Source organism: Mustela nigripes, chromosome 13, assembly GCF_022355385.1.
Source record: "Mustela nigripes isolate SB6536 chromosome 13, MUSNIG.SB6536, whole genome shotgun sequence".
NCBI lineage: Eukaryota > Metazoa > Chordata > Mammalia > Carnivora > Mustelidae > Mustela > Mustela nigripes.
Window position 1 is genome coordinate 6979135 of NC_081569.1, and position 16523 is coordinate 6995657.

General features: G+C 58.2%; 1 protein-coding gene across 3 annotated transcripts in view; it reads left to right on the forward strand.

Annotated features, from left to right (window-relative positions):
* The first annotated feature begins 628 nt into the window (after positions 1-628).
* Positions 629-16523, forward strand: part of NTRK3 (neurotrophic receptor tyrosine kinase 3) — a 364802-nt gene continuing 348907 nt past the window's right edge. For all 3 annotated transcript variants that reach the window (XM_059371609.1, XM_059371611.1, XM_059371612.1), the window contains exon 1: positions 629-1095. In XM_059371609.1, coding sequence (XP_059227592.1) covers positions 848-1095 — 248 coding nt within the window. In that variant the 5' untranslated portion in view covers positions 629-847. The remainder of the gene's footprint in view (positions 1096-16523) is intronic.

Consider the following 16523-nt stretch of genomic DNA (forward strand, 5'->3'; position numbering starts at 1 on the left):
GAGGGAGTGGGGTGTGGGGAAGGGGAGGGGGAGAGGGAGGGAGGGGGGAGATTCCGCTCTCCTGCCGCTCCCAGCCGGGGCGGGGGGCGGGGGGAGGAGGCCGCGAGGAGGGAGGGGAGGAGGGAGGGGAGGAGGGAGGGGGAGAGAGGGAGGGAGCCGAGGAAGACGCTCCGATAACCCGTGCGTTTCGTAAGGCTCCGAGCACTTGTACATTTCTGCAGGCGCGCGGCGAGCCATTCGCGGCGGCTGCTGCAGCTCCGACTGCATCTTCCTCCTCCTCCTTCCCCCGGGCTCCGGGTGTGTGTATGTGTGAGTGAGTGAGTGTGTGTGTGTGCGTGAGTGTGTGTGTGTGCTTTGCAGGTGTGTCCGTTTTAATTCTGCCCAGTAGGTGGGACTTGGTGACTTTAGCACCATATTTTCCTTTTCCCTTTTTTTTTTTCTTTTTCTTTTTTGCCTCCCCACCGTCTGTTGCAACCCTGCAAAGTCTCGGAGTCGGAGAGCGCGGCTCGCTTCCCGAGCCTCCGGACCCGGCGAGCCGGCGAGCGCCGAGCCGGCCACCATGCCAGGCAAACCGCGCCACTAGGCGCTCCCCGCGGCTCCCACCCGGCGGCGGCGGCGGCGGCGGCGGCGGCGGCAGCGGCGGCGGCGGCGGCGGCGGCGGCCGCGATGGTTTCAGACGCTGAAGGATTTTGCATCTGATCGCACGGCGTTTCAAAGGCAGAGGCCCCCCCTCCCCCTTCCCCCCTCCCTCGCCGTCTTTGTTTCCTTCCCCCCCAGCTCTCCCCACTCCCCCCACCCCACCCCCCTCCCCTCTCCTCCTCCTCTTTTTTAGAAGCCGCGATCGGAGATGGATGTCTCTCTTTGCCCAGCCAAGTGTAGTTTCTGGCGGATTTTCTTGCTGGGAAGCGTCTGGCTGGACTATGTGGGCTCCGTGCTGGCTTGCCCTGCAAATTGTGTCTGCAGCAAGACTGAGATCAATTGCCGGCGGCCGGACGATGGGAACCTCTTCCCCCTCCTGGAGGGGCAGGATTCAGGGAACAGCAATGGGAACGCCAGCATCAACATCACGGACATCTCAAGGAATATCACTTCCATGTAAGTCGGGCGGCCGCTCCCCAGCCCGCCTCCCCTCTCGCTCCGCGGCTCGCTCTCGCCCGCCCGCGGCCGGGAGCCGGCCCTCCGCCCGCCCGCCCCGGCTCGCCGCCGCCCGCCGCCCGCCGGGCGCGCGTCAGGCTCGCCGTGGCTCGGGAGATGCTCTCGGGCCGCGTAGTCCAGGTGATCCGGCCCTAGCAGGCGGGGGCCGGCGCCGCGTGGGTGCCTCTCCCCGCAGGGGACCCCCGCCGGCCCGGGCGTGCGCGGCCCCGCTCCCGCCCCCGCCCCCACCCGCCGGGGCTCGTCGCGAGGGTGCGAGTCGGGTTTTTGCCCCCCACTAAATAGCAACAGTTTGGCCACGCTCAAGTGGAATAAAGTAGACGAGGTTCAATCCCCGGCGGCGGCGGCGGCGGCGGCAGTGACAGCGGCGGCGCTGGGCCGGGAGGGAAGGTGACAGGGATTGCTGGAGATCCAGCCGAGATCGTTAACTATTTCCTTTTGGAAACAGCGAAACACGCTGACAAGTAAACAAGTTGGGAGCTGGCTGCTCGCTGGGAGACTTTGGACATGTCGAGGCCGTCATGGACGCCTACCTCTTCCCTTTCTCTCTCGCCCGCCCTCTCCAACCCCATTTTGGGCATTTCCGAGACACCCCCCGCCTTTCCTACCCTCATCTGCATCTGGGCGCCTACAGATCCCGTCCTTGTGAGCTCTGATAACTGCGCCGGTAATTCCGAGTCAGGATGGAGAAGGGAGCTGAGGGGGCTTGCGGGGTTTGGGGATGAGGCTTAGATGGTCTTGCAGATCCGTCTTTTTCTTTTTCTTCTTCTTTATTTTTTTTGGACAATCCAACTCTGACTGCCGTTTGCTGGGTTCTGCCCCGTCTGAGTGAGACCTGTGGTGGCCTGCATTCCCTCCCTCCCCTTGGCTAAGGATGGGGGATAGAACCGAGGCACACGGGAAAGAAGAGCTCAGCCAGGATCCGGGGAGGCTGCCCATCTTTCCTAACACTGACCTCAGGGCCGGGTGACCCGCCCCCCCACGCCCCCCCCCCCCCCCCATTCTGTCAGCCAGAGAAGGGTGTGGACCCTGCCGGGGTTGTTCAGGGGATAGCTCTTTTGTCCCCCTGCCAAGGTCCACACCCCTTGGGAACCCTCAAAATGGGTAGGATGCCGAGAGAGAGGGGTTTGCCCTGAAGTCCCGGCTGGGGTCTGAAGGAGGCATCTGGGCAGACACAAGCCCTTTCGAAGCTGCCATTGGCGCTGTCTCCCAGGCAGCAGCCCTCCCTCTCCCTCAGAATGGGGCAGCCAGGCTGGGAGGAATTGCAGTTCTGCTCTCGAAAGCCCGCCAGCCCTGTTGGCTTCGTGGAGAGAGCGCTAGCATCCTTACAGCTAACAGTTGGAGGAAGTGTACAGCCCCGGAGATGTCTCTGACTCCTGGCCCTGGAGACCAGCTTGACCCATATCTGGGCTCTGCCATTCACCTCCTCACCACCTGCAGCCGGTGGGCCTGGGATGAACAGAGGAACAGCTGAGGGGGCAGCCAGAGGTTGGCAGGGGTAGACTGGCCGGACCCAAGCCTGCCTCTCTGGGCCCTGCAGGCCACAGCATTCCAGCGCCCCTGAGGATGGCTGGGGGGAGGGTCTGGAGTGTTATCGGCAGGGAAACTCTGGCTTGGGAGTGCATTTGGCTGTGTGTGTGTGGGGGGGGGGTGAGTTGGGGGACGGGGAGGGGAGAGAGCTTAGCAGTGGGTCCAGGGGCTCCTGAGCTGGATCTGGGGATATCCAGGGGGACTGGGGTGGGGGGGGTGCTAAAGGTTTGAGAACAGATCCCTGGTGTGGGTCTCTGGGAGCTGGTGAGCCTCATTCTGGCCGTTCTCTGCTCCCAGGATGCGTGCATCTGTGGGAAGCCAGTGGGAGGCAGGGATGGCCACAATCACGTAGGCTCTCTGTAGCCAGGCAGCGGTCGCTCCTCTGAAGATGATGCTTGGGGAAGCAGTTTGAAGGGGGGAGTTGGGCTGCTCTTCCCAGGCCTAGGGTCCAAGATGGAGGTGTTGAAAGGTGGGTGACCGGAGGGGATGGTGTGGTCTCTTGTCCCCTTTGCCTTTGGAGGACCCCAGTGGGACAAATGGGAGAATGGTGAGCAGGGACTGGATTGGGAGACTGTGTGTTTCGGGTCACAGGCTCTTTGGCAAGCAGGCAGGACTCCTTTCCTTACGTCTACCCCGACACCTAAGAGCTGGGGAACTGGATTCCCACAGGAGCTGCGTGGATTGGCAGGTGGGGGAGGAGGGTCAGAGGTCATGGGTCTGATGACCTTTCCTCACCCCGTCTTCTCCCCAGTGCCCTCTTAGATCTTTCGCTGGTATTGACAGAGCTTCGGGAAGAGCCCACTCTTTGGCCTGAGGCAGAGGACTGTGGAGGGAGGGAAATCAGGCTCGTTGTGGGAAGTAGCTGTCACCCATTCCTCTGTCACTCGAGGGATTGGAGGCTCAGGGTGGCAGAATAACTCCTGTCAAGGCACACAGCCCCAGTGGTGAGCCAGGCTTAGGTCTCAGGCTATCCAACACCAAGGCCCCGGCCGCCGCTCTGCCGGATGCCTGTGGAAACAGGCGGGGAGGAGGACCTGGAGGACAGGCAGGAGGAGGAGGCGACGGAGGAGGCCTGACCTCAGCACGACCTGGGAAGGGGGCTTGAGCTGCAACCCAGACTTTGCAGGAGGAAAGTGTGTTCCTCAGACTTCTGATGCTATCAGAGAGAGGGAGTTTGGGGGTCCTCCAGCCTTCCATCAGCCTGAAGCTCTTGCTGGTGTGTGCCTAAGGGTACAGCTTGGGCTGACTCTTGGGATGGAGCTGGGATGAAGCTGTGTTTCCATCAGGCCTCTCTCCGGGAACCTGGAGGGGGTGTCCTTGGGGACTGGCCTCCAAAGACACACCCTCTTGTCTGTGGAGCTCTAGGGCCCTGACAACCCTCCCTGGGTGCTTAACTGATCATGCCTGACTTTGAAGATGGACAAGAGAGTCCCTGTTATCTTTCTCTCAGAGGCGTGTGTGGAGCGCCTCTTGGGTCCCCATCGGAGGCTGGCTGAGGGCGCCCGTGATCGGAGAGGGGGCTGCCCCACCAGTCACAGGAGGGAATCAGCTGCAAGGCATCAGAGCAGAAATGTGGGTCTCAACCCCTCCCCTCCCAAAGGGCTCTGCTTCTGGGCCTCTTTCTGTTCGGCCATGGGAGCTCCTGGCCCACAGCAACCTCAACCTAGAAGGGGCCGCGCATTGCCGCGCCCAGCCAGGCTCTGTCGTCACAAAGGCAGAGGGTGGAGGCTGGGAGTTGGATCCTCTGTCTAGGTCAAGCCTTCCTGATGCTAGGTCACAATGGTGCGTCTTTGACCGTCAGAAGATCAAGGGAGAGGAGATGGCTCATGGGACCCAATGTTCCTGGGGTTGGCTACCCAGATACCCTTTGAGCTCTTGGCTGGGACTCCGAGCCTCCAGCGGGGTCTCTGTGGGAGCCCCCACAGGATCCCTGGTGTCTGCGACTCTCCGGTCCCTTTAGGCCCCCATCTTCCCTGAAGGCCCTTGCCCCTGCTGGGTGAAGGATCATTTTGGGTTCTGGCTGCTGTATCAGTTCCTTGATGTTCAGCCTTTCTAAGGATCAAGGGGAGGCCAGCCTTGACAATTACCCATGGGACCTGGGATGCAGGCAACGGCGTGAGCCAGGCCCCAGGGGAGCTCAGCCGGGCAGAGAGCCTAGGTCTGAGAGAGGTGGTCTGAGCTGGGACTCCTTTGTGGTAAGATTTGGAAGGGAGACTGGTCGCAGCTCTGGGGAATGAGGTACTTCCGGGATGGAAGCTGGGACCCCGGGGCTCCAGAGGCCCTGGGATTTTGCCTGGAGGCCAGGCCCTCCTTGGCTCCAGAGTCCTCAGCTCCCACAAGCCCAGGTCAGTCTTGCTAGGCACACGCTGGGGCCCAGGGCATCATCTCTGCAGCTCCAGGGTAGCTGGAGCTATGGCAGCTTTGGGTAAAAGCAGCGCAGCCTGGCCCTTGCTTTGGGAGTGCTGGGGTGCCGGTCCCTGGAGGGCTGGTCCTGGAGTCTGGGAGGTGGTGCAGGGTCCTGTAAAGGGCCGACCAGCCTCCTGCCCGGCTGCCGTGAAGAAGGGCGGTTCTCATGCCCGCTCCCTTGGGATGCTCTGTCCTTGCCCTGCCCGTCCCTGCCTGCTGCCTCCTCCTCTTCTCTGACTGTAAGGGTCCTTAGCCCAGCTGGCTCTTGGGTGGGGGTGTGGGTGGGCTGTGCCCTTCCCTCGGAATGATCTTTGCCAGGATTGTGGCATCTCCGCTGCCACTGGACCCCATCCTGGGATCACAGACACTGGCTCTGGCCTCACTTGGAGGCCTCCCATTGACTGCAGGGAGCGTAGGAAGAGAGAAAGGGATGACACACATGGGTCCCTCCCCTGGCTCTGCCCCTAACCCGTTGTGAGCTGTAGGAGGGGTCTGTAGCCTTTTTGAGCTTGTAAATTCAACTATGAATTGAGTCCCTTCAAGCTTGGACTGATGCCACCCCAGGGCGCAGGGAGCACCCCATGGAGTCTCTGTGAGGTCCCTTCTAAGGGCACCAGCTTTAGGATTGGTGCTGACTCTTGCGATGCCACCAGGAAGAGGACTGGGTGCTCCCTCTCGGCCAGTGGCCACTGGCCAGTTTTCCCTTCGTTCCTTCCCACCTCCACTGAACTCTGGGTCACCTAGAAAGTGCCACATAGTTTGGAGTCAACGGCCCAGACCAAATGTCACACTTAGGGATGCCCCTCACAGCCTGGACATCTAGCTTCATGCGGCTCTCCGTTCTCTACCCTGCACTGAAGGCAGGGAGGAGACGGCCCTCTGCAAAGCTTCCATGTGTTGCTCCAGCAGGGACCTCCACTGAATGGGAGAAGAACATGCTAGAACTTCCATTTCAAGTTGTAGTCTAGAAGAGGGACTACTTAGCGTACGGCTGGAAGATACACCAGCATGTAACTTAATAAACAGAGGAGTGTTCAGGGCTTGCAAGATAACATTTTTATTGATCATCATAAAAGCTTGATGCTCTCTTGTGATTGGAAGGGCCCGAGTTTGGGAGGGAGATGGATGGATGGTAGGAGAGGTGACCCTGAAGACTGGCTCCCCCTCTTGGATCTGTTCCAGGGAGTAGGGGCTGATCGATGCAGGGGGGAGTAGGAGAAAGGAGAGAAGGAGCCAGGCGGAGTAGTGGAGGGACTCTCAGCCCGGGACCAGGATTCCTAAGGCCCCCTAGTCCCTGAGGGCTTTTTGTTTCTGTCTAGCAAACTCTTTACCTTCTGAACACCCCAGCATTTCTTTCATGCCTCCCAGGTTACAGACATTGGGTATGTTTTTGCCCCAACTGCTGAAGTGATAGGCAGGGATGATTTGTCCCATGTTACCGATGAACAAAATAAAGAAAAAGGTTGAGTTGTGTGTCTCCCAAAGGGAAAGCTTTAGAAGAGCCTTGTGTCTCCTTCCGAGCCGCTCCTCTCATGGCTCTCGTGGGTCTGTGGACTCTTCTCTCTGGCTGTGGTCCTGTGGCTAGATACTCCATGGCGTCATTTTCATCCAGAAAGTTCTCTTTCTCCCAGGGGCAGCATTATGGGATGGTTCATCTGGGAGGAGCTGGAGGACGGCTGAGAGTCCTGGCAGTTGGGTCTAAGCACGGCCTGAGTGGAGGCCTCGCTTGACCCCCGCAGAGCTGGTGGTGGCTGAGGCATCTAGTCAAGTCACCTATCTATCATCCATCCCCAGAGCCCAGCTGCCTCCGCTTGGGGAAACACACTCCAGGGGACCAGCCGTGTGGGCTGCTGCTCTTCGGTGGGTCGGCTATCCAGGGATGCAGACTCCTGTGAAGCCCGGTGCCCAGTGGAGCCCTGGGAAGTCCCATAAGAGTCCTCCATTTTCTGCCCTCACCCTGGGGGCAGGGCTCACCAGAACTCAGGGCTGGGAGGGACTGCCGCAGGTGTCCCCTCCCTCACCCTCTGTGCATGGGACCCATGAGAGGCTCAGATCAGGGCAGCACCTCTCCGGGGCCCTGAGCCTTGCTGGAAGACCTCTCCTCCTAGGTGGCGGGACAGGCGCCGCCCTCTTCGGCTCTGCCCTGGCGCCTGTCTTGGGTGTTCTGTCAAAGCCCGAGCCTTGCCTAGAGCTGTGTCTCCCTCTGGGGCGATGTTTCCAAATCTGGGGTCCCCAGAGGCAACAAGTATGCGAGGCTGGCCGCCCCTGGGCTCCGTGCAGACGGCAGCCCACGCCAATTAGAGGTTCGCTTGCAGCGAGGATTTCTGCTCTGCTCTGTTTACCGGCAGGCAGGGGAGGCTGTGGGCTCAGCGGGCTTGGGGCTTGGGAGCCCAGCCTTCCTCTCCAGCCTCACCTCTGCCTTCCAGGCTACCCCCCCCCCCCGCCATCTTCTTTGTTCCATCAACAGGGTCCCCGGTCTGGGTGGTGGGAATCAGACAGGATTCCTTCCGCAGAACCCTCAAGTGCAGAGAGGACCGTCGTGACTGGGTTTCCCCAGCAGATCCTCTGGGCCTGGGCTCTCCCTAGCTTCAGACAAACCCCTTACCTCCTCTGGGCCTCAGTTTCCTCATCTATGAGATGGGCATAATAATAACTACCTGTTAACAGTGCTCTGAGGGTCGGTGTCCTGTATCAGGCCCAGTAAAGAGAAAACTGTCCGTGTAGGATCGCTAAGGACAGCTAGCTTTTAGTGAGCACCTCCTATGTTCTAGACAACCGTTCCAAGCACTTGAGAGGTCCTACTTTGTTATGGCCTCACACCAACCCTATCAGAGAAGTGCCGTTCGTTCATTCACTCATTAACGTGAATCCTGTTGTACAGATGGGGCGTGAGTCCAGATACAGAATGTGACTTGCTGAATTCCACGCAGAGTGATCTGACGTTTAATATTAAGCTGTATAGCCTGGATTCTTTTGCTCTTTCCTTAGGCGTGCAAATGTATACTGGTAGACACACACGTGCACATGGTCATTCCTGAAGACGCGGCCATCATAATCCATTAATTAAGGAAAAGGGTAGACGTGAAGGTCTAGAAGGGTCCTTCATGTTGTAACATCCCAGCTCTCTGGGTGCACATTGCCCTAGCTGGGGTCGGAGGGGAAGGCGGACAAGATGGTGGGTGTGGTGCTGGCCTCATGGTCTGGCTCGCCTGGTCCCAGACAGGCCTCTCACAGTCAGGGAGGGGCTCCCCTCCTGACCTCGGCCTCCCCCGAGGCCCTGTCTCGGCCAAGCCCTCTTCCCAGGCCTCCTTGACCACCCGGTAGTGTCTCGGCCTTTGATCAGGCCAGCTCGCTGCCCCAGGAGACCAGGCGCCCATTGAGGCTGGCGGGGATTCAGGAAGCTGGCGGCTGGGTCCCTGCCAGCGCCACGCTGGGCTGAGGTGTGGTCGGCAGGACTGTGTCCCTGACTGCCCATGACCCTTGAGAGTTTGGATCAGAGAGGGGAGGGCTGGGTGGCTTCTCCCAGGGACAGCTTTGGGATTTCAAGGTGGCTGGTGGGTGCAGAACAGCAGGGAGGCATCTGGAGGGCCCAGGAGCCAGAACTAGAGGCTGGTGTTTAGAGAATTCTTCCTCTTCTCTTGCCTCCTCCTCAGCTCTGTCCCGTTGCTCATGGGAGCTCCGTCAGCCTCTCCACAGGGATGAGCTGTGAGCATGGCGGTCGGCCACAGCTGTCCCCATGGGGAGAGCCGGAGTAGCCACCCGTGGCTGGGATGGTGGGGCAAGCATTTGTGGAAACATCCCATTTTTCGCTGCTGTTTGACTGGCTGGCTGAGCTCACCACATCACAGGACCTCTGTGGCCTCAGTTTTCCCTTCTGGGAGTTGGGTCACCTCTGGGAGTTGGTGCCTGCCTCCCTCCCCGGGGTCCCTGTCTAATCAGCGTGGTGACATGGTTGATGGGCTGTCTAACCAGTAGGGTGCCATGTTGATGTCTCCGTTTCTAGACATCTGGGAGCGTTTTTGAGTTAGGAAGCAGATCAAGACCTCGAACCATAAATCATCTGATCTGGAAAGGGGCTCATATAATTGGGGTCCAATGTAGTTTTGCCGAAGAGGAACGTGGGGCCCCGGAGAGGTGGAGGGGCGTGACTCAGTCACCCAGTGCGTCCTGGCACGGGGCCCTGCCTCCCCAGCTGGCGTGGCTTCCCTTCCCCGCCCTCTGCTAGCGGCTGCTGAGGGGCTGAGGGATTTGGGCTCTTCCAGAGGCAGGGGAAGAAGTCCTAAGTCTCCTGCAAAGTCCACAGCGAGAGAGTGAAGGGTGCAGTCTCTGAGTTGCAGTCCCCGTCTGTGCCTCCCACAGTGAACTGGGCTGTGTGTGTGCATCTGGGGGTGTGTTTGTGCATGCACAAGTGCATCTCTTCTGTGGGCTGGGCATATCACGGCTGAGGTCTTGGTAAACAAGCCCGAGAGCTGGCTTCCTGCCTGCCCAGTCCGTCAGCGTGTGGACCCCCCGTGGCCACCAGAGGGCAGTGCTGCGCACCAGCCAGTCGGAGGCCGGTGTTTGCCTTCCCCGGCTGGGAGCTGGGGATGTGGCACTAGCCTGGTGAGATGTGGCCTCGCACACCTGGCTTTCAGAGCCACTCCTGAGCCAGGGATGAGCAGGGAGGTCAGCTGTCCCCCAGGCAGGGCCTCTGTCTGCAGAGCCAGCCCAGCCATGGGAGTCTTACCGACATGAGCTTCCCGGGAGGTGGCTGGGAGAGTGCGCTGGGTGGACAGAAGTCAGGGCTCTCCTTCCCCTCTGGTCCCCAGCAGCAGCAGCAGTGGGGATCAGCCCACCTGGAGATGGATGAATGGGACCTAGCCCCTGCCCAGGAAGATCAGTCTTGATGTGGACACAGAGAAGGTGGTGGGCGGTTGGTTACGTTGTGGGTTAGGGTCACGGAATAATTGAGCTTTATGAGCTCCCTCAGGCCATTTGATCTACTGGCCCAAGTGTAGGGGCATCTCTCACTTTTTCCTGCCTGCCTCCACACCCCCATGCCAAACTTGGGACTCTCTTAAGACACCAGGGAGTGGCTCAGTCAGTACCAGGTCCCAAGACTTACCAGATGGGAGAGCGCGGTGCTGTCTCTTAAGCTCTCCAGACCCTGTCTGTCGCTCAGAGATACCCATCTATGTTGGTGGGTATGAGAGTGCTGTGCAAATTAGGGTCATGGGCCCTAGCCTGGACCAGCTAGTTTGGACTCTTTCCTTTCTGTGAATCCTTGGGCTCTCTCATGTCTGTTCTAGTATTTGAGCAGGTGCTGTCTTTTCCCATGCGCTAGTTGGTCCATAAATGAGCCCTGTTCCGCTAACATGGTTGTCGACTTTGGAGATGGGGTCTTGTGCTTTTGTGGTGGGTGTTGAGCTCATGGAGTCAGGTCCTGTGACTCTGTCCCCAGAACCATCCCGTGGCTGCCAGACCCAGGGTTGCAGGTGGGATCCTCTCTGTTGTGGTCAGTGTTTGTTTTTGTTTGCTTGTTTTTTAATGATTTTATTTATTAGAGAGAGAGAGAGAGAGCAGGGGGGAGAGGGAAAGAGACTCTGGAGCTGATTCTGCACTGAACATAAAGCCAGATTCAGGGCTCGAGCCCATGACCAAGAGTCGGACGTTTTACTGACAGCGCTCCCCCCAGATGTCCTCTCCACCTGCTTGTTTCTGACACTTTTTTGAGGCTGAAGAGCAGGGATGAAGCCAACATTTATGGCCCTCCTGCTGGACGGGAGGTCACTTGCATTGGCAACCTTGTTTATAGATGGTCCCCCCTCAGTGAAGCTTGAGCTCATGACTCTGCCTCTTACCAGCTCTGTGACCTTGGGCTGGCAACATTTTTTTTTTTTAATTAAAAAAAAAAGACTTTACTTATTTATTTGACAGAGAGCAGGAGAGAGAGCTAGAGAAAGCACAAGCAGGGGGAGCAGCAGAGCGAGAGGGAAAAGCAGGCTCCCTGCCAGGGCTCGATCCCAGGACCGAGCCGAAGGCAGATGCTTAACCAACGGAGCCACCCAGGCACACCGGCGTGGCTACCTTTTTGAACCTCAGTTTGCTTCTCTGAAAAACGGAGGTAATACTAATAATGTAGGGTTAGTGTCAGATTTCTTGTGTGTGTATGTGTGTGTTCTCTCTCATTTTCTTCCTCGACTCCAGAACGTCCTCCCCACAGATTCTTTCTATGGCTCTCATCTGTGCCTCCCCCTTCCAGTCTTTTCTACTTCCAGCTCATCCTGACAGATAAAGCTTCTAATCCAGGGCTTTCTGTTAGAACAGTTCTGGTTGCCCAAGATTTCCAGTGGTTCTTTTGTCTGGGAGGCAGCCTTGTGTCATAGGGAGAATAGTGGGTTCTTTTGCCCAGACAGCCTTCGGTTTAAATGCTGGCTCTACCGCTGGGTGAGCTTACCCAAGTTACTTAACTTCTCTGAGGTTCAGATTCCTTATCTGAAAAATCAGGCTAACTGTATCCATCTTTGTAGAGTAGTTGTCAGGGTTACGTGATGAGTGCGCAGCACCCAAATTGGTGGGCAGTACAATGGGACTCTTGCAGAGGTGATGGACAGTGGCATATCAGGGACCTTAAGGCATGGGATTGGAGGAGGTTACACGAGGGGGAGCCACCTGCACCTGGGCCAAAGCTGAGGGAGACAAGAAAAGGACCAAGATGGTGTGTATTTGGAGGGGAAAAAAAAAAAAACCCAAACCTTCAAAAATAGCTAAGGCACACATGTTTGCCAAAAGAACAGGGAGATAGTTATGGTTCCCACTGAGAGACTCAGTTGGGATACTGAGGGTGTAAGTGGCAGAGGGTCCCAGGCACTCTGGACGTGGGGAATTTCTATGCTGACTAATTCCGGAGCACCCAGCCCCTTGCAGACCTGGTCTTACGTAGTTTTACTACTATTCTTGCCCTAGGTAGCTGTTGTTCACTAGGTGATCCCCTTCCCCGCTACTGTAATTGACTGAGCCTGTCAGTTGCAGATAGGGTTCAGGGATCAGCCCTGGGAGAAAGGACTTAAGAATCTAGGGGGAAGGAGGTGACTCTGGGGTCCCTGAGTCCCCTCCCTTAAGGACCTCCCATTCACATTCACTCCAGTTCCACGTTCAGCCACAAGAGGGCACTAGACCATGATGTCTGCAGGGAGGGAGGTGCTCTTTATTTCAGCCTGCCTGTTGGGAATGTGCCTTTGATCAGAACTGCACGTGGTTTTCTCCCAGGGGCCAACACCTCTGAGGGTCACGGCAAAACAATTGGATTCAATTAGAGCCCATAGCTCAGATTCTGTTGTCTCAAGGGAGGCTACGTTGGGTGGAGGAAAAGTCATGGAATTTCACATCCGACTCAGGTTCCAGTCCCTGCCCTCCCCCTTGTTTGTATCTTTTCAAATTTGAGCAAGTTGCTTAATTTCTCTGGGTCTCATTTTCTTCACCTGCAAAGCGAGGTGTTACTGGGAGGTGTTGCTGTGAGGATTAAATTATACGACGTGTGGCAAGTGTCTGGAACATGGTGGGTACTCCGTGATTGGCCATCTGTCTCTTTCGGGAAGAAGGATGAGGTTAGGACACAGTGCAGAGGTGGTTTGTGGGATCCCGTTGGCCCAATGGGGTCCTTCTCCCACCCATGAATGGGCGATCCTTCCAGTTCGCTGGGCGCAGCAGTGACACCTAGTGGCTGGAGTGGAGAACAGCACGGTGTTCCGCTGGGGTGAGGTGACCTTGGTGGGCACTGTTGGGGCAGGTGAAAAGTGACATTGCCTCACGGCAGATGGGGTTCAGGGGGGTCTGTCAAGTGAATTTCTCTTCCCTTCACATGCAAGGGGTTCGAGATGATTCTCTGAGGTCATGAATGTGATGATGGCCCCTGGGGTGTTGCCTGGGCCAGTGGGATGAGCGCAGGCGAGCAACTGACTGACTTCCTCACGGCCGGCCAACCCCGGCGTCTAAAGGAACCGACCTTTGCAATGTTTCCTGGGGTGCCACTCTCTGGGAGATAGTTTAATCTCCAGCTCTCAGGTGGGCCTCGATCTCCGAGGCTGCGTCTGTTTACCTGGAAAATGACAAGAGCAGGGGCCATCGGGCGGGTTGAGTGAGGGCCCTTTGGTAGCTCGGATCTGAACGTCCGGGACTGTTTTCTGCCCTTTGCTCTGTGTGTGTGTGTGTGTGTGTTGGGGGGGGGGGGTCGTGGGATCACGTGGGAAGGGGGCGGTTAGAGGTAAGTGTTAAGCTTCAGGCTTTACGGGTGCAGAAATCCAGCCCGGAGAAGGGAGGGGCCTTCCCCCAGCAGAGGCGTGTCTCTGAGCCTGGACTCGGGGTGTCTGCAGCGCCTCACCCTGTGCGGCCTCTTCCTTACGCACCTGCGATTCAGGAGGGAGCCTTGGCAGACGTGCCAGGCGCGGGAAGTTATTTAATATCAGCTTTGCTCCAGATTGTGTTTCTGACTGCTTGCCACCTCCTAAGTGGCAGCCATTTTAACAAATGTGGCGATAAGACACCAAGTGGGAAATAACATGAGAAATGGGGAGGGGGCAGGGGCGTGGAGGAGGGGCATCGTCTTATTCCCTCGGCAGAAACCTTGTCTTCGGGGCAGCTGGGGGGACAGAGCAGTGGAGGAGGAGGTAGGGCCCCTGGGACTCCTGGCAGCGAAGGGGTTGCGGTGGAAAGAAGGGCCCGTGGCAGCAGCTTTCCCTCTGCCCTGGGGGGACCCTGGGTCCTGTGGGGCGGCTGACTCCTGTTCCTGGGGAGGTGTGCAAGGAAGGGCCCGGATTCCCCTTTTCCAAGGGCTGTCTTCCGAGTGGATAAGAGATGGTTGATGGGGGCCGGTGTTGGGGGACACTCAGCCCACTGTGGGTGCTGAGTTGCGTCTGCATCCTGGGCTGTGGGATGCCCGGGTGTCTGGCCCCCTGCCTTGCTGCCTGCTAGGACCATCCCAGCATCTGGACTTTTGGGGAAGCATGGGCAGAGGCATGAGCAGGGCCAACCTGGCCATTCCTCCTGCAGGACACAGAGATGAGGGAGTCACCCCTCTTTCTTCCGAGCGCCAGGCTCCAGCCATGTGCCGGGACGGTGCTGAGCCCCAGGACACCACGCAGAGCAAATTAAGGGCCACAGCCCTCCCCTCTTGGAGTTTGCAGTCGAGCTGGGGTGGCAAGCCCAGCTAAAAGGCCTCTCTTAAGAGAAGCAGGGGCAGAATTTGAGAAAGTGCATGGAGTGTGAAGTTTAGAGAAAAAGGCCCGTATGTGAAGCTGTGGGCTTCCCTGAGGTGGAGAGGGTGTAGTTTTTCTAACTGGAGAGCTAAAACTTCTGGCTCACCTGTCCTGGGCCTTCCTGATGTGGGCCGCCATGGAGTACTTGTCAGGGCTGTGGCCCCTGACTGAGAGGTTGAGTCCATGACCTTGCTGTTGCCTGTAAGAGGCCCCGTGGATTTTTAGGGGAAGCCAGGTATGGCAGGCAAGAGAGAGGGGTTGCATTTCTGCTTCTGTTGCTTTCTGACCTCGTGAGACAAAGATTGGGGCAAGTAATTTATTGGGAAGGTGACGTGGGTGGCCGAGAGGAGAGGGACAGAGAGACGGGGAGCAAGGAAAGCCCTGGAGCCCCGTGGCCACGAGCAGGTGCAGAGCACTCCCCCCCACGCTCATTCATTTCTCCTGTTTTGCATTTGACCAGCGTGATTATTTGAGAAGGGCCAGACCCTTTTGTGAGGTCAGAATCCCTCTCTCTGGAAAGCTGCCTGAACCTTGCTCCTGGGGATCTAGCCCCAGGCTGTAAGGGAGCTGGGCCAGGGAGGCTAAGGGTGCCGCCAGATTGTCTCTACCCGCTCCCTGACCTCCTGGCCAAGCTCCTGGGAGAAAGTCCCATTGGACGATGGTTTGGGGGATCAGCCCGACGCGGCCGTGTGTCGTGTGGAGGAGAGCCAGGGCTGGGGGAATGTCCAGCGGGTGCATGAACCCTGGCTCCTGTGCGATTACAGCCCCAGCTTCCTTCTCCTAGCACTGCCGGGGCTGGCCTGCCCTGGGCGCTGCCGTGTCACCGCTGGGGACGTGACACTCACCCTCCTCTCAGCGCCCTGGGCTCCCGGGGGAGAAGCAGCGCATGAAGAGTGGCCTTAGCCCTTCCTGACTTGTTTGGGCTTCAGCCACCAGGCTCATTCTGTCCCACGCACATGACTGGCACTCTTCCCTGCCTTCCTTCTCCGCTTGCCCCCATCCTGGGAGGCGAGCATGTCCTCACCCAGGTGACCTACAGGCCTTCCTGCCTTCTTTCCGCCAGTCGCTCATTCAGGGCTGCTGTTCTGGACTCTGGTCAGGTGTGCTCTACCCTTGGGGCTCTTCCCTGTTGCCTTTCCTGGGGTCTGTCCTCACCTGCCCAGGTGCATCCCTGGACAGAAAAGGGAGGCACGGCCAGGGTCCTAGGCCGCCTGAAACTGTTGAGTTCCACGCACGTGTCCCGGGTGGCCCCAGGCTCCTGCCTGTTTTTGTTCCCATGAGCTTTAGCAGGCAGGGATGGGGTTTCATTCGGTTCTATATCCCTGGTAGCCAGGATCTAGCAGGTGCTCAGTAAAGACCCACTGAATGGGACAGGTGCGTTTCTAGTGGAATGTCTCATGGATCTATGGCTGATCCCAGCTATGAGACAGGGCGCACGCCTCTCCCCAGAGCGTTGGGCACATCATTCTCCTGGTTCTCTTACCTCTGTGGGCCTGGGCCTGGGGCTTTGCCCTCAGCCGAGCAGCCTGTTGGAGACATCTCTGGGGGAAACCAGAACTCGTCACGGTGATGCCAACCCTTTCGTTGACTGTTCCACTGGCTCTTCTAGGGACCAGCTTATTTTAACCCTGTGCCATTCTTGGCCCAGCCCGGTGAGGCTGGTACTGTTATCAGCCTCATTCTGTGAAGGCACAGGGAAACTGAGGCACAGGGAGTCTATGGAGCTTGTCCTCGGTTGGCCATTTGGCTCACAAGCAGCAGAGCTGGGACTTGAATTTGGCGCGTCTGGCCCCAGAGGTTATCCCGTGCCTCTCTCCTTCCCGCCAGCCCCTGTTTCCTTTAGTTCCGGGCCCTGCTTAAGCCCCGCGGCTCCCAGGCACCCCTCGGCTGATAGGACACAGCACTGTGTTCCGTGAAGGGGCCTCTGGGACCAGGGGAGTATGAGATAGCTGAATTTTGCGGGCGCAGGTGTTTTCAGCCACACCTCAGAGAATGTCCTCTGAGCGAGGGCCCTGGGGTCCTGTCATGGCCACCAACTTCCTGGGTGAATTTGGGTCAGGCCCTGGCCATTGCTGGACCTCCACCTTCTTATCCGTAAAACCAGGAGTCCTGATCAGGTGACCTTTGAGGGCCTTTCTGGCTCTGACCTCTCCTGTTCTGAACAGGGTGGTTGGGTACAGGGTAGAAGGTTGGAGAGTGCTG